This window comes from Mesoplodon densirostris, chromosome 11 (genome assembly GCF_025265405.1).
Source record: "Mesoplodon densirostris isolate mMesDen1 chromosome 11, mMesDen1 primary haplotype, whole genome shotgun sequence".
NCBI classification, from domain to species: domain Eukaryota; kingdom Metazoa; phylum Chordata; class Mammalia; order Artiodactyla; family Ziphiidae; genus Mesoplodon; species Mesoplodon densirostris.
In genome coordinates this window covers 75,937,992-75,955,865 of record NC_082671.1, presented here as the reverse complement: position 1 = coordinate 75,955,865, position 17,874 = coordinate 75,937,992, and the positions used below count along the sequence as shown (strand labels likewise).

The 17,874-nt window shown below is 38.0% G+C and overlaps 1 protein-coding gene across 7 annotated transcripts in view; it reads left to right on the top strand.

Annotated features, from left to right (window-relative positions):
* RIC8B (RIC8 guanine nucleotide exchange factor B) overlaps positions 1-17,874 on the top strand; it is a 118,925-nt gene that overhangs the window by 48,110 nt on the left and 52,941 nt on the right. For all 7 annotated transcript variants that reach the window (XR_009533814.1, XR_009533813.1, XR_009533812.1 and 4 more), the window contains exon 4: positions 5,589-5,683. Coding sequence is in view for 2 of the 7 variants with exons in the window: in XM_060113248.1 (XP_059969231.1) it covers positions 5,589-5,683 (95 nt within the window). In the remaining 5 variants the exon portion in view is untranslated. The remainder of the gene's footprint in view (positions 1-5,588; positions 5,684-17,874) is intronic.

Sequence of the window (17,874 nt, the reverse complement as noted above, 5' to 3'; positions counted from 1 at the left end):
ATCTGAGTGAGATAAGACAGTTGAGTATCTATAGGAGTTAATTGGGAATGTCACATTGTAACAGAAGAGATTAGCCCCATAATGATTTTAGAGACTTTGAAGGAAGTGTGAAAAAAGGACTTGACATTATTTAATTAAAAATAAAGCTTCACGCTGTACCATGTTTTTTAACTGAATCATTTTTTCAACAAACATTTATTATTGAGTGCCCAGTATGTGCAAAGTTCTGTATTAGGCACACAAGATGCAATATAAAGCATCTCTGCCCTCAGAGAACTAACAGTCTCATAGGAAAAACAGACATGTAAACAGATGGATATATAACTGTCACATTATTTACTATTCTTCTCGATATTTTCTATATGTTTGAAAATAAAAAATAATCAACTCAGAAATGTACAGACGCTATAAATGCCATATATTCTAGATCTTTGGGGGTATGTCTGACCTCACTGGCATAGTCTTTCTGCTAAGCAACATACCTAGCACAGCGTAGGTGTTCAATGAATATTTGTTTTATGAGAAATAAAATGTGATGCAGTTGCTATCTGTATAGTGGAAGTATATAAGAGAAATAGCCAAAGTGACAGGGAGGAGGGAAAGTTTATGATACCTTTTAAATTTTCAAAACTATTAATTTTTCTAGAAACCTAAAACATTTAATAACATTGTTTAGAGAGCAGATTCTAGCCTTTTTGGAGATACAGCACACTATTTTATAACATTTATATTTCCTTTTGTAACTTAATTCAAAAAAGCATTTATTACTTTATGCCCAGCACCATGTTAAATGTAAAAGGTGTGGAGGTGGAATACTTAATCTTTGCCTGTAAGGAACATACGCAATTTAGTAGGACAAATAACTGCAAAATGGCTAGGGTAAGACATAGGGTGAAATACTACCTGATGTATAGCTATATTTCCAAGTAAGAGTGCATGTGTACATTTGTGTGTGAGTGTGTATTTGTGTTTCACTTTGTGTAGACTTGAAATTGAATTTTCATAGGACAAGTTTCCTAAACCTTCTTGAAGTAATGAGAACTACCCTGGGATAACAAAACCAGTTTAGGACTCATTGGTGTGAGGTATTCTCCTTTCAGACTTTTTTCTCAGGCATTGATTAGGTCGGTTGAAACGTTGAATGAAAAGGTATGAGGATATCGATACCTTTACCAAACAAAAGTGAAAATCTTCCACAGGTTGCACAGGAGAAGAAAGCAATAGTACAGTAGTGGAATCTATGAATAAGAAACAAAGCCTGTATAAAAAGATCCCCCCCCCACAACAAAGATCCCAAAGAGCTTCATGAGTTTTTACCTCTCTTTTAGTGTTAACTCATTTTGATTTCTACTGTCACAACAAGCCTGCTTGCTTTCTCTTTCTTCTTCCTCTCTTTGTCTTAGGGATTTTTTTCCTTCTCAACCTTTGGAGATAGTAGGATTACAGAGGAGAGACTGTTGATGCCCTAAAGATATCAAAACTAAGCTCATGAAGAAGTAAATGACAGTTGTATAAACTGTGTATATTGTTTTAAAAAGAGCAATTATATTTACTCTTTCAAGCATCTGTATAAGATAGGAGGAGCATTAATCTCATTTGACAAATGAGGACACTAAAGATCAAAGAGTTTAAATTGTTTATGTAAAGTCACCAGGCAGAACAACCAATAGTAGGAAATAGTGTAAACTCTGACCTTTGTTAAGTAAGACATTTTAAATGATAGCTCTCATTCAACAAATATTTATTGACAGACTAATAGAATAAAGAATCTAGAAATAAACCTACACATATACAGTCAACTGACTTATGATACAGGTAACACTGAATTGCAGTGGGGAAAAGGTGGACTTTTTAATCAATTAAAAATGAATTTAAATCCCTACCTTATACCATTAAGAAAAATTAATTTGAGATGGATAAGAGACTTAAATGTAAAAGGTAAAATAATAAAGCTTTGGAAAGAAACAGAAGATTATCTTCATGACTTTATTTTAAACAAGTCAAACATTTCTTAAATAGGCAAAGATTTTTAAAACAGGACAAAATAAAGATCAAACCATAAAGGAAAAATTGACAAATTGGTCTTCATTAAAATTAGTTCATCAAGAGAAGAAAGTAAAAAACAGGCCACCAAATGGGAGATGATATTTTCAACACATATATGCAATAAAGGACTCTACCTAGAATATATGCAAGCCCTACAAATAATGTCAATCAACCCTATAGAAAGATATGCAAAAGGCTTGAACAGGCACTTCATAAAAGAGCTATCCAAATGACCAGTAGACAAGAAAAGGTGTTCAACTTTATCAGTTATCAGGAAAATGCATAATAAAATCTCTGCACATCCACGAGAATGACAAATTTAAAAGGCTGACAATACCGAGTGTTGGCGCAGCTGTAGAGCAACTGGTGGGAGTGTAAGCTGGTATAAACACTTTGAAACACTGTTTGGCAGTACCTTCTAAAGTCTGTCATATGTATATGCCCTACGACCCAGCATACCAAATGACATATAAGAAAGTATGTTCGTAGCAGCACTCTTCAGTATAGTCCAAGTGTCCATCAAGAGTAGGATGGATAAGTGAATTGTAATAAACTCACTGTATTCAGCAGTGCTTTCTTTTTTTTTTTTTAACATCTTTATTGGAGTATAATTGCTTTACAATGAATGGTGTGTTAGTTTTTGCTTTATAACAAAGTGAATCAGCTATACATATACATATATCCCCATATCTCCTCCCTCTTGCGTCTCCCTCCCACCCTCCCTATCCCACCCCTCTAGGTGGACACAAAGCACTGAGCTGATCTCCCTGTGCTATGTGGCCAGCAGTGCTTTCTTAACCTAACTGTGAGGGACCAGATTTATTTCCCTAGCTGTCAGAATGGAACTCTTGTATAATACAATATTACACACAATGTTAGACTGCTTGAAAAGTTTCTAAATGTTCAGGTGTACCTTCTGTACTCATGGCTTTGCAGATCAGTGGCAAACAGGGTGTGGACCAGTAGTGGTCCACAAACTGCGCTTTGAATAGCACCACTCTCAAGCAATGAAAATGAACAAACTGCAACTGTACACAACAACATGGATGAATCTCACAACCAGATACAGAAGGGTCTATATTTTATGATTCCATTCATATAAAATTTGTGACAACAAAAATCACTAACCCATGATGTTAAATGTTAGAATTACAATTGAAGAGCAGATCTGTCATTTGAAGGCGTCATGAGGGCAATTCTGGAGTTCTCAATCTTGGCATTGGTTTGTTTTCATGCTGGTTGTGTGGACATGCTCATTTTGTGAAAATTTATCTAGCTGTACACTTTTTTGTTTCTTTTACTTTTCATTTACATTAAAAATTATTGAACACTTGTTAAACACATGCCCTCTAAAACTTGTGAAGGTACTAGATGAATGGAGAAAACAATGCATATGTAAGTATGTAAACAAATGTGGAATTACAGATTATGATTTCCTAAAAGAAATCATAACAAGATACAATGATAGAGATAATGAAAGAAGGAATCTACCTAAATAAGGTGGTCAAAGAAGGGGCTTCTCTGAGACCTGGAGGATGAAAAGGAGTCAGTGATACTAAAAGTAGAGGCACACAACCCCGGGACTTCAGTAGTTGTTTTGAGTAAAGAAATAGAATTTAGTGGGTTTACAGTAAAAGAGGACAGGCAGACACAGGGTACAACTGGGGAATTGGTGTCATGAAAATTGGGACAGGAGGAAAGGGGATGGAAAGAAGTAGGATTTTCACTTACAGTTGCAAATAGTGGAGGGACCAAAATGGAGTTTTGCAAGAGGCTTGTCAACATCAGCATGAGAAGAGAATGATTGTGATATTAAAATAAAGGAAAATCTAGTTTAAAAGGAAGTGCATTCCTAGTTAATTATCAAAACCAAGGAAAATATGATCTTTTTAAGAGTTAAGTAATGGATGAGTTTCACATGCATTTCAGTGTGCTTCATGTAACGTGGGATATGTAAAAGCATATTTGCATATTAGCGAATTTTGATTCAGGCATTTGAAGATGGATGGCAAGTGGAACAGTGTTCATTCCAAACCCTTAGTGTCTCTAGCATTCCACTGGTCCCCCTCCCCAACACGCAATAATTTCGTTATCACTCATTTCAGCTCTATCATTCTTACCTTTTGTTCCCTTCCTGCCTCATCCTTCCCCTCACCCTCAAATATTTCACTGAAAGTACTAAGCATTTTCATGTGTATCATCTTCTTTAATTTAATCCTTTTACAACCCTAACAATCTCATGTTTGTGGAGATGCATATGGGGAAACTTTGGCTTAGAGAAGCCATATGACTTGCCTAAGGTCACAACCTAGACTCTTGACTCTAAGTAAAGTGCTTTTTCTGTTATGCCACTGAGACCTTCATCTCTTCCAAATCTACACATGATGGTGTTATTTTAAAATATTGTTATCCACATTATGAGTAATGAAACTGTGCTGTTGTTTATTAGATTTTATAAAAGACATCTTCCTAGAAGGGCTGAGTTATATATATGAATATAGGCTATATATGTATAATATGTGAATATATTTCACTTTACACAGACTTGAAATCAATTATGTATATACAGAGCTTTAAAAATTTTAATAGCTTTTGAAGTAATTGGAACCTTCCTGAAATATATCCAGGATCTGATTATAATAGATAATTATCACTAATTTCATATGTCTTCTTAATTACTAAAAATTTGGAAGAAGAAAGGTACAACCTTGATTCAGATGATTAAAAAAATTGTAGTGGCCCAAGATCTCACGATAAATTAGGAGGTAAACCAAGTGATTATTCAGAGCTCAGCTTATTTCCTATTATTTGCCTTCCCTCTGACTCTATGTGTGTCTAATACCACTACCAATGAGTAAACATTGGGAAAATAGGAGATTAAACTCAAGAGTGCTTATTTTTTATCACTTGCTGGTCGGTTTGGAGAAACTAGGAACAAGATTTGGAGGAACTAGGAGATTAAGGAGATTCATTAAAATGAAGTTGATAGATTATAGATTTTAATCCGTTGTTTTTGAAAGTTAAGAGATAAGACATTTTTATTAAGGATGTACAACCTGCTTCTGAAATATCTGATAGTATTATGTCTGTTTGAATTTTTATAATGACTCGTAAACTGGAACAGTATACTATCCAACAAAAGAATCTAGACTTTCTGGAAATGGAAAAGATCCCTAGTTGAATTAAATCTTACGGACAGGTAAAACAGAGTAGGTAATATATGGATGCTGATCATATTTCTCTTTGCCTGACATGTCATAAGGGGAAGGATAGATCAACAACTTATGGTTTCAGCCATTTCTGGCAGTGGCTGTAGCTGTTCATATGAGATGATGACAATTCACTTAGTTAATACTTTGTTAATACTTGGGAATTCTTCCTAGAATATCCTGACTTCTATTATATATGGCATAAGAATAACTGTTTGGGGTGTTAGATGGGCCATAGGATGACTCCCAGGGTTGTAGTAATGTACCAGACTCCTTCATTAAGGCATTCATTCAATCCCCAATTTTTCCTCACCTCTCTTTTATTTGCCATAGGGTGATTCTCATCAGTTTCGTGTCATGGCAGCTGTTCTTCGCCATTGTTTACTAATCGTAGGTCCAACTGAAGACAAAACAGAAGAGCTACACAGGTAGGTAACCTCTACTGATATTTCACTGAAAGACATAATAAGTTCTTATTGTTTTTATGCATCTAATTTTAATTGTTATAAACACAAGAAAGTGAAAATATTACAGTAAACTGGGTAGCTGGTAGGTCGGAAATCATTACTATGCCCTGATGAGAAATTTTCATTCTGTCTCCTTTGACTTTGTTATATTAAGCCCCAACAAGAGAAGAGAATTTGGCATTTGTTGCATTCAACAATAAAACCCAGAACAACAATAATAATATCACACAGTTATTGAATACTGTGTGTGGCATTATGCTAAGTGCTTTATAAAGATTAACTTCTTTTAATCATCACACCAACCTTATGAGGTAGGTAATATTTTTCCCTTTCAATACATGATGAAACTGGGTCATAGAAAAATCAAGCACTTTCTCCAAGATTGTTCAACCCTAATAAGTGAAAGAGCTTGGGGTTGAACCCTGATTTTAATTACTACACTTAAACTAATACTCTCACTATTTTCATTGTAAGAGTATTTACCAAAAAGTATATCTTAAGCAACATTAATTAAATTTTAAAAACTTATTATAAGAATTGGGCCAGGGCTTCCCTGGTGGCGCAGTGGTTGAGAGTCCGCCTGCCGATGCAGGGGACACGGGTTCGTGCCCCGATCCCGGAAGATCCCACATGCCGCGGAGCGGCTGGGCCCGCGAGCCATGGCCGCGGAGCCTGTGTGTCCGGAGCCTGTGCTCCGCAACGGGAGAGGCCACAGCAGTGAGAGGCCTGCGTACAGCAAAAAAAAAAAAAAAAAGAATTGGGCCACAGTCTCAAGTATTAATATATAAAAAATAGTTCAATTTTTGTGACTTGCCTATTAGAGCTATTATAGACCGCTGTTAAAAGTTATCATTCTCGTGGCTTCCCTGGTGTCACAGTGATTAAGAATCCACCTGCCAATGCAGGGCACATGGGTTCGAGCCCTGGTCCGGGAAGATCCCACATGCCACAGAGCAACTAAGCCCATGCACCACAACTACTGAGCCTGCGCTCTAGAGCCCATGAGCCACAACCACTGAGCCTGGGCTCTAGAGCCCCCGTGTCACAACTACTGAGCCTGTGCTCTAGAGCTGAGAGCCACAACTACTGAAGCCCCTGCACCTAGAGCCCTTGCTCCGCAACAAGAGAAGCCACTGCAACGAGAAGACTGTGCATAGCAACGAAGAGTAGCACACGCTTGCCGCAACTAGAGAAAGCCCACGCACAGCAATGAAGACCCAATGCAGCCAAAAATAAACAAATAAATAAATAAATTTACTTTTAAAAAAAGTTATCGTTCTCTGAGAACAGCTGAAGCAGTATTAATGCATCTTTCTAGTTCTCTTATTATTTTGTATCAGATTTCTAGTAACAAGACCTCTGACTTTAACATGAGATTGCTCATGGCACTTTATTCTATAAGAACACAAATGGCATTTTAAACAATTCAAATAAATTTCAAATCTGCAAACAAATAACTTTGGCATTAAGTCTGCTTTACAAATAATTTAAAACTGAGTTCTTCTAATAGTAGAAATTACCTTTTGAGCATTTATAGTATTCTGTTTTCCAAAATATGGCTTAAATAAAACTATAGAAATACAACCAGAGTATAAAATGAAACATACCCTTGTTCTTTTTCAGTCATACCCATATTATTTTACTTATGATTGGCAGTTTATTATTTGATATTGTACTGAGTTTGTTGGTAGGTTATCTTTATGTACTCTGCCCTGCAAGCCTTCAAAAGATTGTTTTCTTCAAAATTAAAAAGTATACTTCTTTCTGCAGCTACAGATCAAAATTTCCTTTAATTTTCTTGAAGCTGTGTCTTTAAAAATAATCAGATTAACTGCAATAAATCATATCCTCTAAAAAGATTTTATTAAGCATTTTTGTCTGACTAATCTTTCATAATCAAGAGACACTAGAAATCTAGCTATTAAAACTTAAAACTACAAGAAAATGGGTTTATAGTCCCAGGTATAAATGTATGTATGTATTTATTTATTTATTTTGGAAATTACATATCACAAGTTAAATGGCATTCATACAAGGGTGTGAGAAGAAAGTGTTTTCATGGGAATTGTTACAGTAGTCACAAAAACATTCCTAAGGCTTTCTCTGAAGAATGAATTTAATATTTTAAAACAGTACCCAGTATTCGTCAAAAGAGAGCAAAACTGTATAGAGGTTTTAACACTCAGATTTTTTTAAACTACAGATTTCTTTATTTTACTTTCTGATGATATTTGCTTTAAATATTTATTTTTCTTAAATAAATTTAAAAGATATTTTTCTTTAAATTTACTTCTATAAGGTGCTCTGATAAAATATCTGTTAGCTACACTGTAAATAAGAAGGAATACCCCTAGAGCCATAGACAAGATTTATATGTATTGCTAAAAGGCTTTCCTGGGAGATTGAGGTTGCTGCTGACATGACAGTTTATCTGGACTGTCCCTGCATGTCCCTTTAATCAGAATTAAAGTGATTAGTATCATTTGAGCAGTAATGACTCTAAGCTAATCCATTTAAATGCAGAACAAATACTATACCAACCTCAAAGGGCTATTTTAAGAACCTTACTAGAATTGTAATATCTACTAAATTCTGTCCATTTGTAGTGACCCTGAAAAGAGTTTGTATATGTGTGTGTGTGTGTGTGTGTGTGTGTGTTTAAGGCATCATTTAAAAAAATAATCAGAATGTTTCAAGGTAACATCTCATTCCTTTTTTTTTTTTTTTTTTTTTTTTTTGCGGTATGCGGGCCTCTCACTGTTGTGGCCTATTCTGTTGCGGAGCACAGGCTCTGGATGCGCAGGCTCAGCGGCCATGGCTCACGGGCCTAGCCACTCCGCAGCATGTGGGATCTTCCCAGACTGGGGCATGAACCCATGTCCCCTGCATTGGCAGGTGGACTCTCAACCACTTTGCCACCAGGGAAGCCCCATTCCATTTCTTAAAGTTAATTTCTAAGTTTGTGTTTTGCTTTTTTTTTTTAAAGGAAAAATGTAATGAAATAGGTAAACCTAGATAGTGTGGTGTATGGTTATGCATTGTCATCAAACTCAAAGGGTTGTAATAATGATTAAATGAGAAATTAGTAAAGCCATCCATCCCTGGCACTGAGTAAGCTCTCAGTAAGTGGAGGAGGAGCTGCTACTGCCACTGCCACAACACTGCAGCCACTGCTACTTCTGTTACAATTATTATAAGAGCATATTAGCTTTTAGATCCAATATTTAGTTCTAAAGATCTTTTTTAAAGTTTATTGAATTTTTTTAACATCTTTATTAGAGTATAATTGCTTTACAATGGTATGTTAGTTTCTGCTTTATAACAAAGTGAATCAACTATATATATACATATATCCCCATATCTCCTCCCTCTTGCGTCTCCCTATCCCACCCCTCTAGGTGGTCACAAAGCACCAAGCTGATCTCCCTGTGCTATGCACCTGCTTCCCATTTGCTATCTATTTTACATTTGGTAGTATATATAAGTCCATGCCACTCTCTCACTTCGTCCCAGCTTACCCTTGCCCCTCCCCATGTCCTCAAGTCTATTCTCTACGTCTGCATCTTTATTCCTGTCCTGCCCCTAGGTTCTTCAGAACCATTTTTTTATGTTGTCTTAGATTCCATATATATGTGTTAGCATACAGTACTTGTTTTTCTCTTCCTGACTTACTTCACTCTGTATGACAGACTCTAGGTCCATCCACCTCACTACAAATAACTCAGTTTCATTTCTTTTTTATGGCTGAGTAATATTCCATTGTATATGTGTGCCACATCTTCTTTATCCATTCATCTGTTGATGGACACTTAGGTTGCTTCTATGTCCTGGCTATTGTAAATAGAGCTGCAATGAACATTGTGGAAGTTTATTGAATTTTGATGTTTTGTTTAGGAAGCTATTTCTTTGTATATATTGCGATTGTGTAGTGCAATCTGTTTTCTGTTAATCTAAGATTTTCTCAAGCCAGATCCTTGGTAGGCATGTCAGGAGCCTGTTAGGGTGCTCTAGGAGATGAGTGAGTCAAAAAATGGCTTAGCATCGGGCTTCCCTGGTGGCACAGTGGTTGAGAGTCCGCCTGCCAATGCAGGGGACACGGGTTCGTGCCCCGGTCTGGGAAGATCCCACAGGCCGCAGAGCAGCTGGGCCCGTGAGCCATGGCCTATGAGCCTGCGCGTCCGGAGCCTCTGCTCCACAACGGGAGAGGCCACGGCAGTGAGAGGCCCGCGTACCGCAAAAAAAAAAAAAAAAAAAAAAGAGTTAGCTCACAAAGATAGCTGACCTGGATGTCGACTTCCTTTCCACTAATCAGCATCTTACATAGTTTCTACAATCTATTCTATTTCATTTCCTTTTGTCTATACTTAATGGTAATAAGTAAATTGTTGGTATGATCCACCTTTTTGGCTCCATTAAAGGACATCCTAATTCTGTCCAACTCTAATATCTGCCTGAGAGTATTTTGAGCCCTCTTGTCCATAATCAGTAAGCTTATGCATAAACACTTAGCCAAAAAAAAGTTACATGTGGATGTGGTTGTGATTTTGTTTTATTTGGAGAGAAGGGGAAAGATGGGGATGGCCTATACACTAGAGAAGAAAGGAGAGGGGAGGACCAGATCTGATTTAATTTCTTGCAGATTTTCACCCTAATTTCTTTCACTTAACACATTGGCCTCTACAAAGCTTTTTTTTTTTTTTTTTTTTTACCCAAAAGAGCCAGTGTGTATTTAAAAAGTACGTACCTCCCTGGAGATTGGTTCAAGAAGGTGGAGTAGAAGGACGTGCGCTCACTCCCTCTTGTGAGAGCATGGGAATCACAACTAACTGCTGAACAATCATCGACAGGAAGACACTGGAACTCACCAGAAAAGATACCCCACATCCAAAGACAAAGGAGAAGCCACAATGAGATGGTAGAAGCGGCGCAATCACAATAAAATCAAATCCCATAACTGCTGGGTGGGTGACTCACAAACTGGAGAACACTTATACCACAGAAGTCCACCCACTGGAGTGAAGGTTCTGAGCCCCACGTCAGGCTTCCCAACCTGGGATCTGGCAACGGGAGGAGGAATTCCTAGAGAATTAGACTTTGAAGGCTAGTAGGATTTGATTGCAGGACTTCGACAGGACTGGGGAAACAGAGACTCCACTCTTGGAGGGCACAGACAAAGTGTACGCATCGACACACGGGAAGGAGCGGTGACCCCATAGGAAACTGAACCAGACCTACCTGCCAGTGTTAGAGGGACTCCTACAGAGGTGGGGCATGGCTGTGGCTCACCATGAGGTCAAGGACACTGGCAGCAGAAGTTCTGGGAAGTACTTCTTGGCGTGAGCCCTCCCACAGTCCGCCATTAGCCCCACCAAAGAGCTGGGTAGGCTCCAGTGTTGGGTCGCATCAGGCCAAACAACCACAGGGAGGGAACCCAGCCCCACCCATCAGCAGACAAGCAGATTAAAGTTTTACTGAGCTCTGCCCACCAGAGCAACACCCAGCTCTACCACCACCAGTCCCTCCCGTCAGGAAACCTGCGCAAGCCTCTTAGATAGCCTCATCCACCAGAGGGCAGAAGCAGGAAGAACTACAGTCCTACAGCCTGTGGAACAAAAACCACATTCACAAAAAGATAACATGAAAAGGCAGAGGGCTATGTACCAGATGAAGGAACAAGATAAAACCTCAGAAAAACAACTAAATGAAGTGGAGATAGGCAACCTTCCAGAAAAAGAATTCAGAATAATGAGAGTGAAGATGATCCGGGACCTTCGAAAAAGAATGGAGGCAGAGATTGAGAAGATGCAAGAAATGTCTAACAAAGTCCTAGAAGAATTAAAGAACAAACAAACAGAGATGAACAATACAGTAACTGAAATGAAAAATACACCAGAAGGAATCAGTAGCAGAATAGCTGAGGCAGAAGAACAGATAGAAGACCTGGAAGACAGAACGGTGGAATTCACTGTTGTGGAACAGAATGAAGAAAAAAGAATGAAAAGAAATGAAGACAGCCTAAGGGACCTCTGGGACACCATTAAATGCACCAACATTCACATTAAAGGGGTCACATAAGGAGAAGAGAGAGAGAAAGGACCCGAGAAAATATTTGAAGAGATTATAGTTGAAAACTTCCCTAACATGGGAAAGGAAATAGCCACCCAAGTCCAGGAAGCGCAGAGAGTCCCAGGCAGAATAAACCCAAGGAGAAACAGGCCAAGACACACAGTAATCAAACTGACAAAAATTAAAGACAAAGAAAAATTATTGAAAGCAGCAAGGGAAAAACGACAAATAACATACAAGGGAACTCCTATAAGGTTAACAGCTGATTTTTCAGCAGAAACTCTACAAATCAGAAGGGAGTGGCATGACATATTAAAAGTGATGAAAGGGAAGAAATTACACCCAAGATTACTCTACCCGGCAAGGATCTCTATCAGATTGGATGGAGAAATCAAAAGCTTTACAGACAAGCAAAAGCTAAGAGAATTCAGCACCACCAAACCAGCTCTACAACAAATGCTAAAGAAACTTCTCTATGCGGGAAACACAAGAGAAGAAAAAGACCCACAAAAACAAACCCAAAACAATTAAGAAAATGGTCATAGGAACATACATATCGATAATTACCGTAAATGTGAATGGATTAAGTGCTCCAACCGAAAGGCACAGGCTTGCTGAATGGATACAAAAACAAGACCCATATATATGCTGTCTACAAGAGACCCACTTCAGACCTACGGACACATGCAGACTGAAAGTGAGGGGATGGAAAAAGATATTCTATGCAAATGGAAATCAAAAGAAAGCTGGAGTCACAATACTCATATCAGATAAAATACACTTTAAAATAAAGAATGTTACAAGAGACAAGGAAGGACACTATATAATGATCAGGGGATCAATCCAAGAAGAAGATATAACAATTATAAATATATATGCTCCCAACATAGGAGCACCTCAATACATAAGGCAACTGCTAACAGCTATAAAATAGAAAATCAACAGTAAGACAATAATAGTGGGGGACTTTAACACCTCACTTACACCAATGGACCGATCATCCAGATAGAAAATTAATAAGGAAACACAAGCTTTTGTTTGTTTGTTTGTTTTGTTTTTTTTGCGGTAGCGGACCTCTCACTGTTGTGGCCTCTCCAGCACAGGCTCCGGACGCGCAGGCTCAGCAGCCATGGCTCACGGAGCCAGCCGCTCCGCGGCACGTGGGATCTTCCCGGACCAGGGCACGAACCCGTGTCCCCTGCATCGGCAGGCGGACTCTCAACCACTGCACCACCAGGGAAGCCCGGAAACACAAGCTTTAAATGACACAATAGACCAGATAGATTTAATTGATATTTATAGGACATTCCATCCCAAAACAGCAGATTACACTTTCTTCTCAAGTGCACATGGAACATTCTCCGTGATAGATCACATCTTGAGGCACAAATCAAGCCTCAGTAAATTTAACAAAATTGGAATCGTATCAAGCATCTTTTCTGATCACAATGCTATAAGATTAGAAATCAATTACAGTGAAAAAGATGTAAAAAACACAAACACATGGAAGCTAAACAATACGCTACTAAACAACCAAGAGATCACTGAAAAAATCAAAGAGGAAATCAAAAAATACCTAGAGACAAATGACAACGAAAACACGACGATCCAAAACCTATGGTATGCAGCAAAAGCAGTTCTAAGAGGGAAGTATATAGCAATACAAGCCTACCTCAAGAAACAAGAGATATCTCCAATAAACAATCTAACCTTACATGTAAAGGAACTAGAGGAAGAAGAACAAACAAAACCCAAAGTTAGTATAAGGAAGGAAATCATAAAGATCAGAGCAGAAATAAATGAAATAGAAACAAAACAAAGCAAAGATCAATAGAAGTAAAAGCCGCTTCTTTGAGAAGGTAAACAAAATTGATAAACCATTAGCCAGACTCATCAAGAAAAAGAGGGAGAGGACTCAAATCAATAAAATTCGAAGTGAAAAAGGAGAAGTTACAACAGACACCGCAGAAATACAAAGCATCCTAAGAGACTACTACAGGCAAGTCTATGCCAGTAAAATGGACAACCTGGAAGAAATGGACAAATTCTTAGAAAGGTATAACCTTCCACATCTGAACCACAAAGAAATAGGAAATATGAACAGACCAATCACAAGTAATGAAATTGAAACTGTGACTAAAAATCTTCCAACAAACAGAAGTCCAGGACCAGATGACTTCACAGGTGAATTCTGTCAAAAATTTAGAGAAGAGGTAACACCTATCTTTCTCAAACTCTTCCAAACAATTGCAGAGGAAGGAACACTCCCAAACTCATTCTATGAGGTGACCATCACCCTGATACCAAAACCAGAGAAAGATACTGAAAGAAAAGAAAATTACAGACCAATATCACTGATGAATATAGGTGCAGAAATCCTCAACAAAATACTAGCAAACAGAATGCAACAGCACATTAAAAGGATCATACACCATGATCAAGTGGGATTTATCCTAGGGATGCAAGGATTCTTCAATATATGCAAATCAATCAATGTGATACACTATATTAACAAATTGAAGAAGAAAACCCATATGATCATCTCAATAGATGCAGAAAAAGCTTTTGACAAAATTCAACACCCATTTAGGATAAAAAGTCTCCTGAAAGTGGGCACAGAGGGAACCTACTTCAACCTAATAAAGGCCATATATGACAAACCCACAGCAAACATCATTCTCAGTGGTGAAAACCTGAAAGCATTTCCTGTAAGATCAGGAACAAGACAAGGATGACCACTCTCACCACTGTTTTTCAGCATAGTTTTGGAAGTCCCAGCCATGGTAATCAGAGAAGAAAAAGAAATAAAAGGAGTACGAATTGGAAAAGAAGTAAAACTGTCACTGTTTGCAGATGACATGATACTATACATAGAGAATCCTAAATATGCCAGCAGAAAAGTACTAGAGCTAATGAATTTGGTAAAGTTGCAGGATACAAAATTAATGCACAGAAACCTCTTGCATTCCCATACATTAATGATGAAAAATCTGAGAGAGAAATTAAGGAAACACTCCCATTTATCATTGCAACAAAAAGAATAAACCTAGGAATAAACCTACCTAAGGAGACAAAAGACCTGTATGCAGAAAAGTATAAGACACTGATGAAAGAAAGTAAAGCTGATACAAACAGATGGAGAGATATACCATGTTCTTGGATTGGAAGAATCAATATTGTGAAAATGCCTATACTACCCAAAGCAATCCACAGATTCAGTGCAATCCCTATCAAATTACCAATGGCATTTTTTACAGGACTAGAAAAAAAAATCCTAAAATTTGTATGGAGACACAGTAGACCTCGAAAAGCGAAAGCAGTCTTGAGGGAAAAAAAACAGAGCTGGAGGAATGAGACTCCTTGACTTCAGACTATACTACAAAGCTACAGTAATCAAGACAATATGGTACTGCCACAAAAATAGAAATATACATCAATACAACAGGATAGAAAGCCCAGAGATAAACCCACACACCTGTAGTCAATTAATCTATGACAAAGGAGGCAAGGATACACAATGGAGAAAAGACAGTCTCTTCAATAAGTGTTGCTGGGAAAACTGGAGAGCTACATGCAAAAGAATGAAATTAGAACACCCCTTAACACCATACACAAAAATAAACTCAAAATGGATTAGGGACCTAAATGTAAGACTGGACACTGTAAAACTCTTAGAGGAAAACAGAGGAAGAACACTCTTTGACATAAATCACAGCAAGATCTTCTTTGATCCACCTCCTAGAGTAATGGAAATAAAAGCAAACGGGACCTAATGAAACTTAAAAGCATTTGCAAAGCAAAGGAAAGCATAAACAACACGAAAAGACAACCCTCAGCATGGTAGGAAATATTTGCAGATGAATCAATGGACAAAGGATTAATCTCCAAAATATATAAACAGCTCATGCAGCTCAATATCAAAAAAACAACCCAATCTAAAAATAGGCAGATGACCTAAATAGACATTTCTCCAAAGAAGACATACAGATGGCCAAGAAGCACATGAAAAGCTGCTCAACATCACTAATTATTAGAGAAATGCAAATCAAAACTACAATGAGGTATCACCTCACACCGGTTAGAATGGGCATCATCAGAAAATCTACAAACAACAAATGCTGGAGAGGGTGTGGAGGAAAGGGAACCCTCTTGCACTGTTGTGGGGAATGTAAATTGCTACAGCCACTATGGAGCACAGTATGGAGGTTTCTTAAAAAACTGAAAATAGAATTACCATATGACCCAGCAATCCCACTACTGGGCATATACCCAGAGAAAACCATAATTCAAAAAGACACATGCACCCCAATGTTCTTTGCAGCACTATTTACAATAGCCAGGTCATGGAACAGCCTAAATGCCCATCGACAGACGAATGGATAAAGAAGATGTGGTACATATATACAATGGAATATTACTCTGCCATAAAAAGGAATGAAATTGGGTCATTTGTAGAGACGTGAATGGACCTAGAGACTGTCATACAGAGTGAAGTAAGTCAGAAAAACAACTATCGTATATTAATGCATGTATGTGGAACCTAGAAAAATGGTAGCGATGAACCAGTTTGCAGGGCAGAAATAGAGACACAGACGTAAGAACAAATGTATGGATACCAAGGGGGGAAAGGGTGGTGGTGGTTTGATGAATTGGGAGATTGGGTTTAACATATATACACTAATAATGTATAAAATGGATAACTAATAAGAACCTGCTGTATAAAAAAAGAAATAAAATTTAAAAATTAAAAAAAAGTACTTATCTCCCTGCTTTTTTTTTGTTGTTCTTTGTTTAAACCAGTTCATTTTATCTCACATATTTAAGGGGACAGTTTAGTACCTAATGACACCTCATTACAGTGCTAAGCATAATGTCTGTTTTTTCTAGCTTTATTGAGACATAATTGGCATATGACATTGTATACATTTAAGGTGTACAGTGTGTTGATTTGATACACCTATTGCAAAATGTAAAATGTAAAAAAGTAAGCATGTCTTACATATGGCAGACTTCTAATAAATGTTTGAAAATTGGACCATTTCATTTTGGTATATATTTATTAACTGAGCACTTACTATGTGTCAGGCACTATGTTGAGCTCTAGAGGCAAGGAAGTTGAATACAGCATAATCTTTGTTCTCCAGGGCTTACCAACTAGGGGGTAAAAGAGGCTGCTAAGTGAATAAGTGCACTTGTTTTGATGAGTGTTGTGTTAGACATAAACAAGCTTATATAGGTATACAGAAAAAGGAGAGTTCGGAGAGATTGGGTAGAGGGTTTTTTTCTTTTTCTTTTTTTTGTTATTTTTTTTTATTTATTTTTTTTCTTTTTGCTGTATGCGGGCCTCTCACTGTTGTGGCCTCTCCCGTTGCGGAGCACAGGCTCCGGATGCGCAGGCCCAGCGGCCATGGCTCACGGGCCCAGCCGCTCCGCGGCATATGGGATCCTCCCAGACCGGGGCACGAACCCGTATCCCCTGCATCGGCAGGCGGACTCTTAACCACTGCGCCACCAGGGAGGCCCCTTTTTTTTGTTATTAAAGCTCTTAGCTCTTTAACCTAATGCTCACTGTGAATAACAGTTATCTAGGTGAACAGATATTATCTGAACTATAGCTGAATACCATGCTATGTTCTTGAAGGATTCCACACCATAGTGCATAGTCTGGAGGAACAGAGTATAAAGGGGAAACAAGACATGAATATTATGAAAAGTTAAATAACAAGAAAAGAATAGAAGAGATGTCACAAGATAGTTTTTGAGTAGTTGTTCTCAACACAGTAGCCAGAGTGATCCTTTTAACATAAGAATAGAGTATATTACTATGCCAAACCCTGTAGTGGTTCCCCATTTCATTCAGGATAAAAACTAAAGTAATAATAGCCTGTAAAACCAATCTGGCCCCCTGTTACCCAGCTGAGCTCCTGTCCCGCTCCTCGCCCTGTGTGTGGTGGTTCAGCCACACCAACTTCATTGCAGTTCTTCATACATGCCACTGCTCCTGCCCTGGGGCCTTTGCTCCTGCCCTTCTTCCTGGAACGCCCTTTCCGCATGTAGTCACAGGGCTCACTCCCTAACTTCCTTTA